The sequence below is a fragment of the Antrostomus carolinensis genome, unplaced genomic scaffold (assembly GCF_000700745.2).
Source record: "Antrostomus carolinensis isolate BGI_N321 unplaced genomic scaffold, ASM70074v2 scaffold42391, whole genome shotgun sequence".
NCBI classification, from domain to species: domain Eukaryota; kingdom Metazoa; phylum Chordata; class Aves; order Caprimulgiformes; family Caprimulgidae; genus Antrostomus; species Antrostomus carolinensis.
The window spans coordinates 535-17,616 of NW_010294253.1; the positions used below are offsets into that span (position 1 = coordinate 535).

At 50.2% G+C, this 17,082-nt stretch overlaps 2 protein-coding genes across 2 annotated transcripts; one reads left to right on the top strand and one right to left on the bottom strand.

Annotated features, from left to right (window-relative positions):
- The first annotated feature begins 275 nt into the window (after positions 1–275).
- Positions 276–3,251, top strand: NSUN4 (NOP2/Sun RNA methyltransferase 4). Its single transcript, XM_010177569.1, has 6 exons — positions 276–510; positions 580–700; positions 861–1,015; positions 1,178–1,332; positions 2,102–2,226; positions 2,978–3,251. Exons 1-6 carry the CDS (start codon positions 324–326, stop codon positions 3,249–3,251), a joined length of 1,017 nt encoding a protein of 338 aa, XP_010175871.1. The 5' UTR covers positions 276–323.
- Positions 3,252–4,440: 1,189 nt separating this feature from the next.
- On the bottom strand, positions 4,441–15,277 carry LOC104532380 (vitamin D3 hydroxylase-associated protein). Its single transcript, XM_010177573.2, has 16 exons — positions 15,257–15,277; positions 14,584–14,811; positions 13,102–13,215; positions 12,626–12,769; positions 11,542–11,675; positions 10,948–11,154; positions 10,426–10,466; positions 10,075–10,199; positions 8,891–9,016; positions 7,935–8,032; positions 7,660–7,759; positions 6,746–6,789; positions 6,240–6,279; positions 5,710–5,818; positions 5,221–5,366; positions 4,441–4,572 (listed from the first exon to the last, which is right to left on the bottom strand). The coding sequence occupies exons 1-16, from the start codon at positions 15,275–15,277 to the stop codon at positions 4,441–4,443; spliced, it is 1,809 nt and encodes a 602-aa protein (XP_010175875.2).
- Between the last annotated feature and the right edge of the window lie 1,805 nt (positions 15,278–17,082).

A 17,082-nucleotide genomic window follows, 5' to 3' on the forward strand; every position in this document is an offset into this window, starting at 1 on the left:
AGGACCCCCTCACTCCTTGTACCTCCATTACAAACACTCCATTCCCTTCCTCACGTGCCCACCCCATGCCCCCACCCTCATTCAGCCATTCCTGGTCCTGAACCCCCCACAGGCGACCACTGGCCAAGTAATTTTCTGGGGCTGCAGAAAGACTTTGGGGAGGACAGAACCAGGCACTGGATTCTCCTGGAAGAACATTGAGACTGGGGGTGGCACTGGGATGTCAAGATATTTTATCTTTTAACATTTCTGGTATTTTTTCCCCCAAGGCTGCCACGGCCCCCCGCATCCCGCCCACGCGGCTGGCCCTGCACCACTTTGACATGAACTACAGCCTGCAGCTGAAGGACCTGTGGCCCTCCGTCCGTGCTGCCCTGCTCTGCGAGCAGAAGTATGGTGCCCTCCTCAACAACTTCTCTCCTGTTGACCACGTCGCTCAAGAGCTGGAGCTGCTGAATGCCACTGATTTTGTTTCCGAAGCCCTCAAAACGGCGCAGCAATCGCAGTGGGGTGTGACTACGGAGGAAGTGGGGAGAGGGGAAAGCAGGTCCCAAGAGGGGTCTGGTGAGAGCAGAACAGTGATGGAGGCAGAGACGATGACACAGGCAGAGATGTCACCACCACTTTGTGCTTCCATCAGCTCCAACATCAAGTGTTACACCTTCCCCAGGGGGGACATCACGCGCTTTCGCCCTGCACGGTGAGATCCCTGGCACGGAGCACCCGCTGTCATTGCCAGCCTCGGGGGCTGCAAGTGCGAGAGCACCCACTGCTCCTCTACGTCCCCATCTTCATTTCCAACTGCTGTTTTCTTTTCACTTTGCACATTCCCTTTTTTAATGCAAATTGGTGATTTCCAGGCCGGATGCTCTGGGGCTCCTCGACTATTATCTCATGGACGCAGCATCTCTCCTGCCCATCCTGGCACTCAATGTCCAGCCGGATGACTTTGTCCTTGACCTCTGCGCGGCTCCGGGTGGCAAGACTCTGGCTCTGCTGCAGACTGGGATTTGTGGTAAGTGGAGGTGGGCATTCCTTGTCCCTGTGCATAAAACAGGGCTGGAAGAGTGTGCTGTGCCCGTTAATGTCTGACTGTTAATTTCTGGTTATAAGAGTTGGGAATCAGGTGTGTTTTTGGAAGAGTAACATTCCCAGTGTGCCTGTTTTCTCCTCTTAGGGCACCTGGCAGCCAACGACATCTCCATTTCCCGGACAAAGAGGCTGTACGAGATTCTCCATAGCTACATTCCCAAAGAAATCAGGAAAATGGTGAGCGTCACATCCTGCGATGGAAGGGACTGGGACCAGCTGGAAGGTGGCACTTTCCATAAGGTAAGTGATGGAATGGGTTGCCCAGGGCAGTGGTGGAGTCCCCATCCCTGGAGGGATTGAAGAGTCGTGTAGACATAGTGCTGAGGAACATGGGTTAGTCAGGGACTTGTCAGTGTGAGGTTAATGATTGGACTCAATGATCTTAAAGGTCTTCTCTAAAGTAGGTGATTCTGTGATTGGGAACTGATGAAGGTAAACCCATCAGTTTCACTTTCCTCCTGTTTCAGAAGAAGACAGCAGCTTATCTACAGTATAATTGTATAGTTTTCCATAATCTTAAATGCAGAGAAAGAAGCCTAGGCCACATACGGAGTAATATTTCCTCCTGCTATACCCTTCCTGTGGGATCTGGTGCATATGGGCACCTGGAGTTGAACCTTTATTTACCTGTGTAATACTCCTTCAAAATCCTGTTCTAAGCCATCACCTGGAAGGGGTTAAATGTGAAGATGAGATAATTGTTGTTTCTCAGCCATGTCCAGCTGCTCTGGCCGTGCCTGGTTGCAGCCATAGTGCTGCAGTAACACCTAACAGGAAAGATGCACAGAGTAGAAACATAAATGAGAGCGTGATGTTATCCACCACTTCTCTGTCTGTCTGCACGTTCCTGAAATGCAAAAGCAGCCAGACGAGGTACAGTTCAGTGTGGAACCCAGAGCTGCTTGGTGTATGGCAAGGGTGGAAGAGTTGGGCAAGGGGCAGGTTGCACTGGGAGGCTGACTGAGCTTGACCTGGGCCCAGGAGTGATGCAGGACCTCTGCTGCTGCAGGTCCTGGTGGATGTGCCCTGCACGACGGACCGGCACTCTGTTATGGAGGACGACAACAACATCTTCCACAAGAGACGAACCAAGGAGCGTCAGATGTTGCCCATGCTGCAGCTGCAGCTGCTGATGTGAGTGAGCTCGATGCTGTGTTTTGGTGCTATTTGTGTTATGGTAGCAGCTGTCCATGGCCAGCACTGAAACCTCTTCTTATTTTATGTAGGAAATGTGGAAACTGTATGTAGTTTTTTGGAATGACAATAGTTGAACACATCAAATCATAATACGTGTGAGAAGGTGCAAATGTTCTTGGTCAGATCAAATGGGCTTCTTGTCCCCAGCAGTAGCCATAGGAGGTAGGGAAGAGGGTCTAAGGAACAGGTTGGGTATGGTATTGTCCTTTTGTGATGATCTCCTGGGTCCTGGCAGTCAGCCCTGATGGATTCCTGAGTGTCTCCCAGCACTTTGTCACCCCATCTTGCTGAGAAGGCTGGATGGGCTGACTGTGAGCTGGGGCAATAAGGAAACAGATTAGAGAGTCCCATGGCAGCGCTTGAACTGTGAGAGCCTCTTCGCCTGTACATATTCTTATCCCATTCCCTTGGAGGTGAATGCAGGATCCCTTCCAGCTGCTCTCCAGGAGGGTCTCTCCCATGTTAAGTACTTTATCAATCTAAGCATCTATTTGACCCACATTGCCCTAAAACAGTCCTCAAGTTGCAGTGACACAGTGGCACTGCTGAGCCTGTGGAGTTGCAAGATTTGTCTCTCACCTCCTATCAGTTACATGCTGCCTTCCCAGTTTCAGTGGGTGGGAATGCTGGTGTTCCACACAGTCCTCTTCTTCCCGTAACAGTGTGTGTGTGTTCATCTTGCCTGCAGGGCTGGGATCCTCGCTACCAAGCAGGGAGGGGAGGTGGTGTATTCTACGTGCTCCCTCTCCCCGCTGCAGAATGAGTATGTGATCGAGAGAGCGGTGGAAATTGCAGAAACCCAGTTTAACATCAGGATCCACGTTGAGGACTTGAGCCACTTTCGGACACTCTTCCAGGACACGTTTTCCTTCTTCTCAGAGTGCCGGCTGGGGGAGCTTGTTCTGCCTCACCTCACAGCCAACTTTGGACCTATGTATTTCTGCAAATTACGTCGGATGTAGAAGGAGCAACAGACTATGTCTGCTGACTATCAGGAAATACCCAAAATTTCCAGGGACAGCAAAACTGCTTTATATTTATTTTTCTTTTTAAAATGTCCCCAAGGAAATCTGCTTTTTCACTGCAGACATAGAGAATAAATGAGAAAGACCTGCTGTGTAGTATCCTGAATATTTATCTGAGACTGAGGTTTTAATCTAGAAAAGAGAGAGGTCTTATCAGAGAGAGCAACGTATCCATCTGTCTCAGGACGGGGTAGATGGCCCTGTGTGGATGCTGCTCCCTCCCTCCTGTCTGACCGCTTTGATCCTACATGAGCAGGTTTGGGTTAACAAACACCATCTGGGGATCTTCCTTTCTTTCCCAGATCTCACCATCTGCATAATTGAGTTGCATCTGTCTCTGCTTATCTCCTACCTTCAGAAATTGCAGCCTGAGGTTGTGAAATAAGAGGTTCCCAAGAACACCCCTGCTGAGAGGTTGAAAATGTGCTTGGGATTCTCAAGATTGGTGGTGGAAAAAGAGCTCAGTGTTGTGGAAAGGCCAGTGAGTTGCCATCCCTCATGGACAGGAAAGCTGTGGTTGAGAGGGAAGATGTGCATGCTCCATTTATTGTATTCACTAAATACCATTTAATGTCCAGTGGGAAGGTGTTTGTATATTTTGAGTAATAACTGCATTCATATAATCACAGCCATCACTGAAGGATTACTGGAGTTTTATTATAAGAGGGGCTTAATAGCTACATTTATATTTTTGTGAACAAAATACAGTGATGGGGAGGGTAGACATGGCCATGTGCCTTACAGGGCAGCCCATACTTACATCCATACAAAGTTACTCCAGTGCCAGCAAGAGAATACTATTGAGCTTCTGTAATCCATTTCTCTCAGCATCACCCTCCTTCAGCAAGAGGCAGGATAGATGAAAATGAAGGTGAACCCACATCCACGTCCATCCTTTCCATCATCATTTGAACTCGGCTTAAGCCAGTGCTGCCCTCTGCATGGCATCTCGGTTCCTTAGAGGATCGGTGCTTATCGGCAAGGAGGGGGATCAGGAAATGGCTTTTTCTCCCTCCTTCCCTCCTCGCTGTAATCTCTGTGCTGATTGCAAAAGAGAAGTTGTGCAGCACTGTCCGTTTCGCCTGGCCCTGCGGCATGGGACCTTGGAGGCTCTGCTGCTCTCTTCTCACACTTGAGGGTCTCTCTTCTCACGGCTGAGGGTCTCCACCTCTTTCATCAACCGGAGGCACAGCTCGTCCTGCCACGGCAAGGCCACGCACTGCACGGCCACGGGCAGCCCCACAGCTCCTGCCACAGCCTGCAATGGGGACATAAGTGGTGAGAAGGTACCTGGGGGGCTCAGGCCTCCAGCAGCTTTTGGAAAGTTGGTTTAGGCATGCAGCTTGTCCTGGAGAGCGGAGAGGTTGGAGGCTGAGCCCTGCCATTCAAGCAGCATTAAAATGCTGGGGCAGAGGGAAGGCTCTTGCTGTTCTTGTGATAGAAATGGTTACCAAATCTTGGGCAGCTTGTTTAAGACCCAGCCCCCCTGCCCCCAGCCTGCTCTACTTTGAGCTGTCTTGCAGCCAGATCCCTTTTCCTTCAGCATCCTTGTTCCTGAGCCATGCTCTGCTGACAGTCTGGGCCTGATGAAGGCATCACAGAGCAGAAGGAAAGTGCAGTGCTGTGGCTGTCACAAGGACCTATTTGAAGAAGCCTTGCTGCATGGCTCCTTTCAGGTTTCAGCCTATAGTCCATCTTGGGGATGCTCCCCTAGTCCCTCCCTAGTGACTTACATTTTTTGGAGCTTGGGAGGAAAGGGATTTCCAAGAAGTATATAAAGAAGAGGTGTGTTTTTTTTGCCCTGTGCCCACATTGATGGAGATATTTAGGAGCCCCTGGTTTTAGTGAAACTATTATTTGAACATCCATCAGCAGTCTCTGCTCCACTACTTTCTATGTCACATACCTGTTTCAGTGTCCGGTCCCAGGGGTCATCACAACATCCTCGGTAAAGCTTTAGCTCTTCCTCATCAGCTTCTGTCACTGTGCTTACGGGTACAACCCCAGCGGGGAAGTTCAAGACATTGTACAGCATAGTGGAGGAGATGGCAGCTGAGAGAAGCAGAAGAGAGAATACAGGTAATCACAGGCTCCTGTCTTCCTTCAAACTTACACATTATGTGTTCATTGAAGCCCCTGAGAAACAGCTGCTGCTAGGAGGAGAGATTGCATAGGGCAAGTTCTACTGCAAGTAACAACTACCACCAGATCACTTCATCCATGTATTGGTCTCCATGTGCCTGTCTGCCCAGATAGCTTTATGGTAGTTATTTTCCTTTCTTAATGCCCATAAAATGCTTAGGTGGGTTGTGAAGCTCCATGGTAGCGGATGTTTCTGTCCAGTCACAACCACTGTGGTCCTCTGCCCGCTCCAGAATGTCCTAGACTCACTTACTGAGGAGTTTCCCAGGGTATCCCTTGGTGAAGGCAGGCCCCAGGACAGGGCACAGCACAACGTCCAGCTGGAGTTCTCTCCATCGGGCGATGAACTCAGTGCGGTATGCCTTGGGGAGGAGAGAGGAGATGACATGGAGGCCACATTCATGCCTGGAGCATCTTGGCTTCTCCAGGGTATGCTCCAGGCTCTGTCATGGCCAAGGAGGCAGCAGCAGGCAGCTGTGCTCGAGGGAAGAGGCAGGGAAGCGTGTAAGTGTCTGCCTACACGGCACGTGGCCAGACTGGGACCATCAAACATGGGCATATGGGAATGAGCACTGTGGGCAACTGACAAAGTCCTGTCTGGGTTGACCCACAAGTCCATCTACCCCATTCCTATCTCTCTTTTGTGCCTTTCCCTCCATTCTGTCTCCTCCCCAGCACCCCCCCACACAACCCCTTTCCTCACTGATGTCCCTCTGACCTGGCACATGCCATAAAGCCTCAACTTGTAGCATGATGGCAGAGAGAAAAGTCCTCAAAACATACCTCTATTTGATGGTGATGATTCCACATCTCCTTTACTGACCTGCAAGTGGAAATCATAGCAACATTTTTAAGCTTTAAGAGGAGGAATTGCTTAAATAATCCTCCAGGTTGATAAACCCGGTGATTTTAGCAATTACTTAATACATCTTTCACAATTTGTCTAAAGTTTCCTTTGGCATTTGGCCAAGCAATTAAGCAACAAATGTCTGGAAGAGGTAGAGAGAAGGTTTCTCTTGTGAGCCTGGATTTAGTGCTCATCTCTGCCACAGGCTTCCTGCGTGACCTTATCCATCTGAGTCCTTGAATCCCTTCAGGATAACACTAGGGGCAGTGCCACGCTGGGGAGATGTGTTCCTAAAGGCTGAAGCCATGTCCAGGATGGAGGGACAGCCACTGCAGAGAGCAGCTCTGAGTCTGTCATGAATCCAGCACCTCGCCCATAGACACACAGAGGAGAAAGTACATGTTCACTTCCATGGACATCCCTGGAGACAATGCCATCTTACCTCATTCCGCCCAAGGCACTCAGATAGTCAGCCAGGCGGGGAAACTGGAAAGGCAAGAGGGTCTCATTAGGGACTTGACATGGGAGTACAGTAACTTGTGCTATTCCAAGAAATCCCTGGTCCCATCCTGCCTCTGTCCCTGGGGATGCTGTGCTGAGGGTGAACTATGATGATTAAAAATGCTCCTCATGGTTCTAAATTTACCTTGCTTCCAACTCCTGGTTGTTGGTTTCCAGTTTGTTTCTTACAGCCCAATTATTTCCTGCTCACAGAAGAATGCACTGACTTGAACCAAGTCATCTTTCATTATTTTTGATAAATCAAACATTTTTTAGCTTGGTATCTCACAGAAACAAGACCCCTACAAGCATTTTGATTGCTTCCCACTCACTGCTACTGTTTTGATCCTATCAACTGAGAACAACCCAACTGGACAGAGAAGCAGAGAAAATGGCGGATGAAGGAGAGAAGCCCTACAAAAGGATGCTCAGCTGGTGAAAGGGCTACAGTGAGGGCCAGCCCTTATCAATCACCAGGAGTTCCTGTGAAGGTGTGGTCCCTGGGAGGCCTCCAACACAGGGATAGAGCTTCAACCTCCAGTACCTGTGCTGCAGTAATCCCAATGCATGACGCTGTAGGGAACTGGGCACTTCTAGGTCTAGCATCTGAAGAACCACTTGCTATGGGCTCTGAATTAATCTTTTACAGCTCTTGGCCTGTCCTTTTCTCATTTCACTTTGCACTGGATAAATCCCAGCAGGGATCTAGAAAAGACCTTCCAAAGTGATAGCGTGTGCCTTGGCCTGAAATCCCAGTGTTTTTAGTTAAAGATGTCTCTCAGCACCGTCACGCTTTCAAGCATCTCAAGGCCTTGCTGACGCCACTCTGCTTTGAGCCTGAGGCCAGGGACTCACCAGAGGTTTAAGAATCAGAGCCAGCAGCTTTTTCCCCAGCCTCGGGATCTTGCAGCAATTCACCTGTGATTTCAAGCTTGGATCTACAGTATCTCCTGTGCTGAGAGATGGCAAGAAGAGGGGATCATGCCAGAGAAGCTATTTGCCATTTCTCAGAAACATGAGTATCTCCTGTTTGGGGTGGGAGAGGTGGGCTCGTTTTGCCTGTGCATTGTGTGGATGGGCATGGGGATGGAGGTGTCTTACAGCACTGCTGCCAGAGGGCTCCTACTTACAACACATCCAACCAAGCACGGCCTCCGTCAGCAAAGAACGTCTTCAAAAACAGCTCAGTCATGACGTAGTGGACCCGAGGTGGAGAAAAGGGCACCAGCTGTACGAAAAACATAAGATTATGTGTCAGCCTGAGGATGTGAATAATTTCCAAGGCACAATGTGGATATACTTCCAAGGCAGAGCAGCACCTCCCTGGGCTCCACACACCAATGAAGGCCCTGGTTCAACTCTTTACCAGCCCAGGCATCACCCCATGGGATTACTCCTCCCTGACCGCTGTTTAGCTCAGCTCTGAGATCTCTCCAGAGCTTTTTTCTTCTCTATCCTGCTCTAGACAGTCACTGAGCCAGAACCTGCACCCGTTTCCCACCTGTCCCAGCAGAATCAACATCCCTCAGACACAGACTCACTTTGCTGTGAAGAGCATCACTAGCATGTTTCCACAGCTAGGTTTAGATTGGCATGGGGGGAAGGTATTTCCCATCCCGTGCCCTATGGCCCTTTTCCCTCAGTGGTCCAGAAAGGACAGAGGTCTCTGTGGGCACTGGGGAGGGAGAAGAAAAACACCTCTCAGCCTGACTGGGGAAGGACAGACCTAGAAAATGCTGGGGCAACCTTCCAAGGTCAAATGCAGCACTTTCTGGATGCTGCTGCTGTCTGGTGTGGACCACAGCCACCAGGAGAGCAGAGGTGGATTCATTACACCCCAGACCTCTGGCAGGTACATCTCTGCTAATGGCTAGTGCTGTTTCCCCATGAGATGCGCTGCTACCCTGGGTAGGTGTGTGTCTGCATTGTGTTATGGGGCTGTAGTAACTTAATCTCATACCTCCGATGGGTTATTTATCCCACAACTGGGCTTGGGAGCTATGCCTGGTTTCTGAAGGGTGATTTCAGCAGCGAGGAGCAAAGCTGGGGACACCTCAGGAGAAGAGCCCGGGGTGGTTGTGCTCACCTGGTGCCCAGCTGCCTGCAGAGCCTCCCCAGTTTCCTGCACTGCCCGCCGCATGCAGGGAGGCAGCGGGAAGTAGCCGTCTGTGTCGTAGTACCCAACCCGCAGAGGAGCAGAGCTGGAGTACACCTGGAGCAAAGAGCCACCAGTTAAACGTTTATTTCCAACCCTGCTGGGGGTAGGACTGCCCCCGTGCTGAAGCTCTCTGCAGAAGGAGACAAAAGCTCCACATGTTAGGGAGTAACTGATTTTCTGGTTTGCTGCTTATAGTTTCCATGGGTTACCCCTTTCCAAATGTCCATCCCTGCCTTTTTCTCCAGTCTCCTCTTCATCCCTTCCTTCAGATAGAGCACAGCCACTCAAGACCAGTAGATTGCTGGAGCACCTCTCCTATGAGGACAGGCTGAGAGAGTTGGGGCTGTTCAGCCTGGAGAAGAGAAGGCTTCAGGGTGGCCTTCTAGCAGCCTTCCAGTACCTGAAGGGGCTCCAGGAAGGCTGGGGAGGGACTTTTTACAAGGGCAGGGAGTGATAGAACAAGGGGTAATGGCTTTAAACTGGAAGAAGGGAGCTTTAGATTAGATATTAGGAAGAAATTCTTCACTGTGAGGGTGGTCAGACACTGGCCCAGGTTGCCCAGAGAAGCTGTGGCTGCTCCTCCCTGGAAGTGTTTAAGGCCAGGCTGGATGAGGCTTTGAGCAACCTGGTCTACTGGAAGGTGTCCCTGCTGATGGCAGGGGGGTTGGAACTGAATGAGCTTTAAGGTCCCTTCCAACCCAAACCATTCTATGGTTCAACCATTGCTACAAAAGACAGAAGTGGAAAAACCTCCTGAAGTTTGTCTGCTGCAGAAGGAAAGGAAATGTCCTCAGTCAAGAGGTCTGCTGCAGGACTTTCTGATCCTGTCTCATCTTCCCCTAATGATCTACAGCTTTTTGCTCCTGGTGTTGCCCTCCACCCAACTCTTTACTGGAGTCTCTGAGTCTGATAAGCTACGTACCAACTGAGGAGGCAGAAAGGATAACTACTGAACCTATTTTTTTTTCTAATAATTATGAATTGTGTCCTCAAAGAGAGCAAACAAGTTACTGGAAAACAGTACTGTAAAGATAACTGGGCCCTTAAAGAATGCATACATTGAGAGTGTAGCACCCTCAAAAGAACCAAGGCTTGCTGGCTTAAGGATTCACCTCCTCATTGAAGGGGATGGGGGGCACGGTGGGGTCCAGCTGGAACATCTCCTCACAGAGCAGCGCTTTCATGCACAGGGCCAGGCTGTCCACATCCCTCGCCATCGGTCCCAATGCACAAGGAACTGGAGCAGAATGAGAGCAAACATCCACAATAAGCAAATGGATGCACCAAACAATGGTCCACCCCTCTGATGGCCACGTCAACTGCAAGGGATGATCAGGCAATGAGGTGGGATGTTGCAGATGGATTCCATACAAATCTTAGTTGTCTCAGGCTTTCCTCAGGCCTAGAGGAGGACATAGGACTCTTCACAGCATATAGAGAAAAGCAACTAAAAATTCACATACCTGCCAGGATCCCACTGACTGGGCCACTCACCCCGGACAGGCTTTGGGAAAAGAAAAAGAAGTATATCATCATTTCAGTGATGGTGAGATATCCCCAATACATTTGAATAGCATAATAGGGTCTTCAGTTCAGGACCTGAACCAGAAAGAAATTATAATAAGTATTTGTTTTGAGTCATGTGAAAGAGAGAATTTTGTTCCAAATTAAAAAAAAAAAAAACCCGAACCCCAACAAATCTTAGTTTTGGTTTAACCAAAAATATTACATTTTGTCATTATTTAACCACTTTAACCCCTTTTTCTTTTCAGCTCCAGGCCAGATTTGCAATGAAAACATGGCCATTTCCCCACAAAACCTAACAACACTGCCTCTTGGGAGAAGTCTGAGCAAAGCAAGACAGTCTGTAAGAAACTGTCCTCTCTTTCCCCCACCAAGTACTCACTGAGTACCTTGCCCCTTCTGCCGAGTTTGACAATTAGCAGGCTCCTCGCAGGGTGGGACGGGCAGACCCCAGCACCTACCTGAGCCTTTCAGCCGTGGGTTTGAGCCCACACAGCCCGCAGAAGCTGGACGGCAGGCGGATGCTGCCACCGATGTCTGAGCCGATGCCCAGGATGGAGCCTCCCCCCGCGATCAGAGCTCCCTCCCCTCCCGAGGAGCCCCCAGGGCTCTTCTGGTGGTTGAAGGGGTTCAAGGTCTGGCCAAAGATGGGATTGCTGCAGTCGTAGCTGGGGAGAAGAAAACCAGCAAGTGGGTTGTCAGGAACAGACTAAAGCCTTGAGTTTGTTGGATCTCCTTTTCAGTGAGCTTCTGTGGCATAGCTAACCCCATCCTTCCATCCCATAAATCCCTTGGGACGTGGCTCATCCCCATGAGCCTCCACTCCCCCTCCCACACACAAGTACACTTGATTTCTCTTATGTCACGGAAGGATTTTTGCCTCTTAATCTTATCCGAAAGCTATTTTCAGTTGAACTGAGATTGTTGGCAGCTGATGGAAGAGGGACTCATTCAGGCAACATCTCAGGAGACAGGAGGGAGCTTGTCCCAGCACCTACAGGCTGGGTTTTAGCTTCAGGAGCACAACCAGAGGAAAGATTTCTAATAATGATTACTTGAAGAGGGATTGTGGCACATTGGTCATTGCAAATGGGATGGCCCCCTGTCTCTTCAAAACCTTGACTAGGACGCTGTCTTCCTGCACCGGAGCGCCCAGGCACTGCACAAGCCCACAGGTCGCCAGTTGCCCCTGCAGAAGACACAGTGACAACAGACACAGTCAGCGCAGTTCCCCTGCAGTTTTGGAAGGGTGACCTGGTGTCCCCTTGCAGGGGTGGGGGCAGGTACTAACCCGCTCCTTTGCAAGCCCCTGCATGAAGGGCCAAGGACTCCCTCTCCTTTCATCCTTGGCAGAGGGCTGCCAAGCACTTGCAGGGCTAAGGCTTCTCCTGAAGCTGTCCTTGCTCTTTTCCATGTTCTTTCTCTCCTCTGACCCAGATGCAGCACCACAGGTGCACTAGCTCAGAATCAAACTCACGTCCTGCTGTCTGAGTGAAGTCACCAGTAGGTGTTCAGGGAGGGAATATACATTCCAAGCAAAGACATCTTTTTTCAGTTAGCCTTGGTGTTTGGGGCTTCCTTTGGGCTTAGAACCCTCTTAACTGTGCTGGTAGGTCAACATGGAGGTGATTGCCTAACAAATTCATCTCAGGAGTGTGTGGTCAGTCCTCATCAGGGCTGGTCTTTGAGGGGGCACCTGGTGCAACTCATGCACGGGCTCTTTGCTAAAGGGCTCAGTGATCAGGCTACAGCACAAAAGGGCTTCAAGGTTAACGGTTCCTGCTACTAATGACTTCCTAGAAGCTGAGCCATGTTCTGATCCCCGATACTGCAAACCTCTGAGGAGAAGTCTGAGTTATGGCCCAAACGACCATGTAGGCCAGCCTGTGCTGTCTCACTTATCAGAAAAAAATAATTTGGGTGTTTAACTATTCACCCCTTATTTTTTTTGCTGATGGAGGCTTCTAACTGCCGGGATTGCAGCTGCAATGAGATGTGGGGCCACAGCCTTGGACCCAGCCAAGCTTCCTGTGGTATAAGCAGGGAGGAATCAGGCCCCTTCCCCATTCCCTGTGTCCCGCCACTTCACCACCCATCCCAGCTCACGATGGGACACTTCAGAGGCACAAAGGGAAGCACCTTGTGGCCAATGTGATCCTTGATGCTGACAGGGATGCCATAGAGCAGCCCTTTCTCCTTCTTCCGTTGTATTTCCTGGAGCTGCTCCTCACACTCTGGGATAAAATGTCGCATGCAGTTTGTCTGCTGGGTCACTTCCAGGGCCTTTGCCAGACATGTGGAGAAATAGGTGTTAGTCAAGAACAGCATCGTTACACAGATGCATTCGGTATCTACCGGGATCTTCCAAACACGGGCTAGTGGCTTAGCATGAATGGTAACTCCCCAGAGCACCCCAGCTCAAGGAATTGTCCGGTGGTGGGTCTGACCCAGGAGACAGGGAGATCCCTGCCATTTCATATCTTTCTCCTGATGTCTACTATATTAAAGACTTGTTGTAATCATCAGCTCCAACATGTCTTCTCAGCCACCAGCCCACACACCATGGCATGGAGAACGTAAGTTATTTGCCCATCACACTGTGGACAGGCACTCACCTTCTCTAAGTATGTGTAGAGGACAGCCTTGGGGGACAGAGACCCTTCCTGCAGTCTCCCAGTGAGTTCCAGCAGGGGCAGGGACAGGATGCCATCCGTCTGGACACTGGGGATCTGCAAGGGCAAGATGAAGGGGATGTCAGTACAGCAGCTCCAGTTGGCCTTTGGCTCAGAGGGGATAAGGCTCTGAAGTTTTGCCAACATTATCAACAGAGCTTGCTGGAAAGGCAGACCCTGCATGTGGGACTTCAGACCTTGAGCTGCTAAGTGTTTCATCTTGAGTTTGGATGTCATGAACACAATGCAAACACAGGAGCCCAGCTGTTTCTGAAGATGCAGCAGAGCTTCATGCATCCACTGCAGCAGAAGATGAGGCAAGCCTCACATCAGAGCTTTCCTCCTGGCACTGTGGGAGCTACCCACTGACCAAGAGGTAATCTCCGCTGAGCAGACACCAGCCTGGGCAGAAGGTACCAAAGTCCTTGCAGACAAGTCTCAGGCTGTCCCTTCACCCTCAGAATGGGTACAGGCAGTGTAGGTCAGCCCAGTCTGAGCACAAACATCTAATAGCTCAAGCCCAGCAAACTGCAAAGAAGTCAGTAGGACTCACAGGTGGGTAAGGTCAACTCAAGTGAAGAAGATTGGCGGTTCTAAGTGCCACCAGCTTTTCTTAAGGTTTTATATCATATTTATAGACATATATATTTAAGAAAAAAGGTTGTAAAGCTATATATCACTTGTAGCTGGTATGCTTTATCTCCAGGTACGTTACCTGTGTAAACATGAGCTGGTGTAACCAGTACCTACTCAGAAGTGAATGAAGCAGGAACGAAAGGTGGTTAGAAATCAGTGTTGCAATAGGAATTCAGGCCCACATCCATGCTGGTTGGGTGCCTGCCTCGTTTGTCCTCATGTAGTGTCCTCATTGTTCCCAGGGGACACTGAATGCCCTGTGCTTCATTAGTGTTAAGTTAGGCCAAGCATCTTCTGGGCAGCCTGCTGGGCTGGGAGGTCTCACTTGCTGGGAACCCTAGTGAAAGCTCTTTTGAAGATTCTTCAAGAGACATCCAGAAGCCAGGTTTTAGAGACAAAGATATAAGGGTGTGGACAGATGTGTAAACTTAAGAGTTAGGAAGAGGAAAAAGCTTTCTTGCTTCTACCCGTGGAGGCAAGAGACTCTTCTAGATCCCAAAAGAACTGGAGTTTGGATGAATGAAGGTCCAGTGCTTCATCAACTGTGTTGTCCAAAACCTATTCCCAGTGAGTAATTCACATCCCCCTGGCTGTAGACTCCCACTGCATCTCATCCAGCTTGAGGAGAGCAGTGATCTCCCTTCCTCCTAAGGCAGCTTTTCCTCTTGTTGAGGGCTGCTGGCACATCTCATTATAAAAGCTAAGGAGGCAGGAGCTGGAAGGAAGAGCTGAAGAACAACATCAGCAGACACCCCGGTGGGACTCAGACCCCCCAGAAGGATGGGTTACCTGCTCCCTGAATTGCTGGACAGCCTTTGCCATTTTCTTCACACCCTCATCCCGGGTCCTCTGAGCCTCTTCCATTTTCTTCTGGATCTTCCTTCTGCCCAGCCATTTCCAGACCACAACAGCTGCCGCCGAGCCACAGAGCAGGGCAAGGGCAGCCAAAGGATCCACCTCCCTCTCTGGCAGGAGCTGTCTCAGCTGTTGCTGGATCATAATGTGGCCTTCTGGTCTCTGGGGATGGAGTGAAAAAGAGAAGCAAGGCAAGAGCAGGAGACCTTTCTTGCCTGCCCAGACCTGTCCCTCCTCCCAGCACCACTGCCCTGGGTCAGCAAATAGTTTGTAAGCCCAAAGCTGACCCCTGCAAAGCTGCCTTCAGTGGAGCGTGCAGTGGAGAATGATTGACTGGGAAACGGAAAAGGTGAAGTTTGGTCAGTGAACCTTGGGGTGTTGGGTTTATAGGGGCTTTCTGGGCTGCAGGAAGTTCTCTGCTGGGGAGGAAGGGCTGTGGGATCAGCTGAACAAAAGAAGCAAGGAAATAGCTGCTCTTCAATTTCCTGCGTAGCCTGAAAGGACAATGGGAGAAGGGGAAAAAACAGCTTGAAATCGTAAGACTTCCTTGCATGGGGATGTGGAATGGTATGATGAGAAGATGCATAGCTGTGGGGTACTCACTCACTCGCCAAATCCCGTAGCCCATGCTGCTCCCATGGTGGCCAGAGGCTGTTTCAGGAGTCCTATGGGATAGGGCTCAGCACTGCTGTGATGTCTGTGTGCACCAGAAGGAGATGGTGTTCCACTCCATGACAGAGCATGTGGGTATTGCTTTAGGAGTGGGAAATCCCACAGGGTTGCAGGCTAGAAGCAAACTATTTCCAACAGACACTGGGGACAGCTAGTGTCTGAGGTCTTTCCAATACAGATGCCTCTCACTATAAGCACACAAGAACCATGCACTGAGCTGAAGGCAACAACCCAGCCAACATCAGCCTCAAAACAAATGCCACAGTCTGTCTATGATGATCTCCATTGGTTTTGGATGGTGGGTCCTGCTATGGGTCCTACCTTGAAAAATGTTTTTAGGCAGCTAGATTGTGCATTGCAAAACTTTGCAAGGTTGCACTTGATGGCCAGAGGCCAGAACCTTCTCCTGTTCCAACAGTGTGGAACAGAAGATGAAGAGCCTTCTCCCATCAGGGCTAGGTAGTCCTCTAACGCTTGTTTTTTCATCCATTGTCCATTCTTAGCAGTTTTAAGAGTTCACTGTTGTTTTATGTAACAATTTTTGTCAGTAGGGAATATTCTTTTTGTTCTTAACTGGGGAAATTTATGAAGGACTGTGAACAAAATTGGCTCTGGCATCCTCTAAGAAACATTCTGGAGCTGACAGCAGTTAGCTATAGGCTAACAAATTAAGCTTTGGCTTAGAGAAGGGCTTAGGCCTTTCACTGTGTTCCCATTCAGCGGCAACCTTGCTGATGGATCAGGGGATGCCTCCTCAGCTAAGGCACTACTGGCTTTATGAGAGCAGCAGCATGGGATGTCCCTGCAGCTCATCCAGCTCCTGCTCCTGCCCCATGGTGCTGGCTGCAGCAGGTGCCTCTGGAAGATGCACATGAACAGGGACAGCACACAGCAACACCCAGCCCACTCCCAGCCTCTGGGAATCCATGCAAGGGCTTCCCGAGGCAGAGGTGGGCTCGTGCCTACGGGACAACAACATAACCTATGATGCGCTGAGCAGACATGTGAGGTTTTTTTCCCCCTGTGCTGGGAAGTGTCAGGGCACTGGCTTCCCACATCCGCTCGCACACTGGGACCTGTGTTCCGCTCCTGCCCTTTAGACACTCGGCAAATGTTTAACAGAGACAGAGCCAGCTGTGTCCGGACTGACTTGGTGTTTCAAAGGGCAGATTTATCAGCAGGCGCAGCTGTGTTTCCAAGTGGCCGGATGCTGCTGAGGAAGCCCCTTTCCCTATCAAATGCGCAAGCATCTCCGCCTCCTTCATGAACCAGAGGCCACACATGGCACGGGCACAAGCAGCCCGATGGCTCCTGCCACAGCCTTCAGCAGGGACACAGGCAGCACCAAGTGACTGGAGGGAGTGAAGGTTGAATCCATCCTCAGGACTGGGATGGTTTCAAAATCCAAGTGTGTTTTGCACCCTCCAAGTAAACCTGCTGAGGCACTCCCAGAGCCATGTGAAATTATTATAGAGTCCCTGCCATGGAGGGGAGCAGCTGCATGGAGGTAGATGGGCTGGGTCACAGTGGGTGGCCTTGTGTGGACCCACATCAAGGGGTGCTTGGGAGAAAAGTCTGCTGAGAAAAAGACCACAGTGCCCATGAGGAAACCAGGGCAGGGAAGCAAAGAGATCATAGAATCATAGAATGGTTAGGGTTGGAAGGGACCTTAACGATCATCTAGTTCCAACCCCCAACTGAGATGTCCCAAGACAAATCTCAAGTCCATAGCAGAGGAGTCAGACCTCTCTGACTCACGGG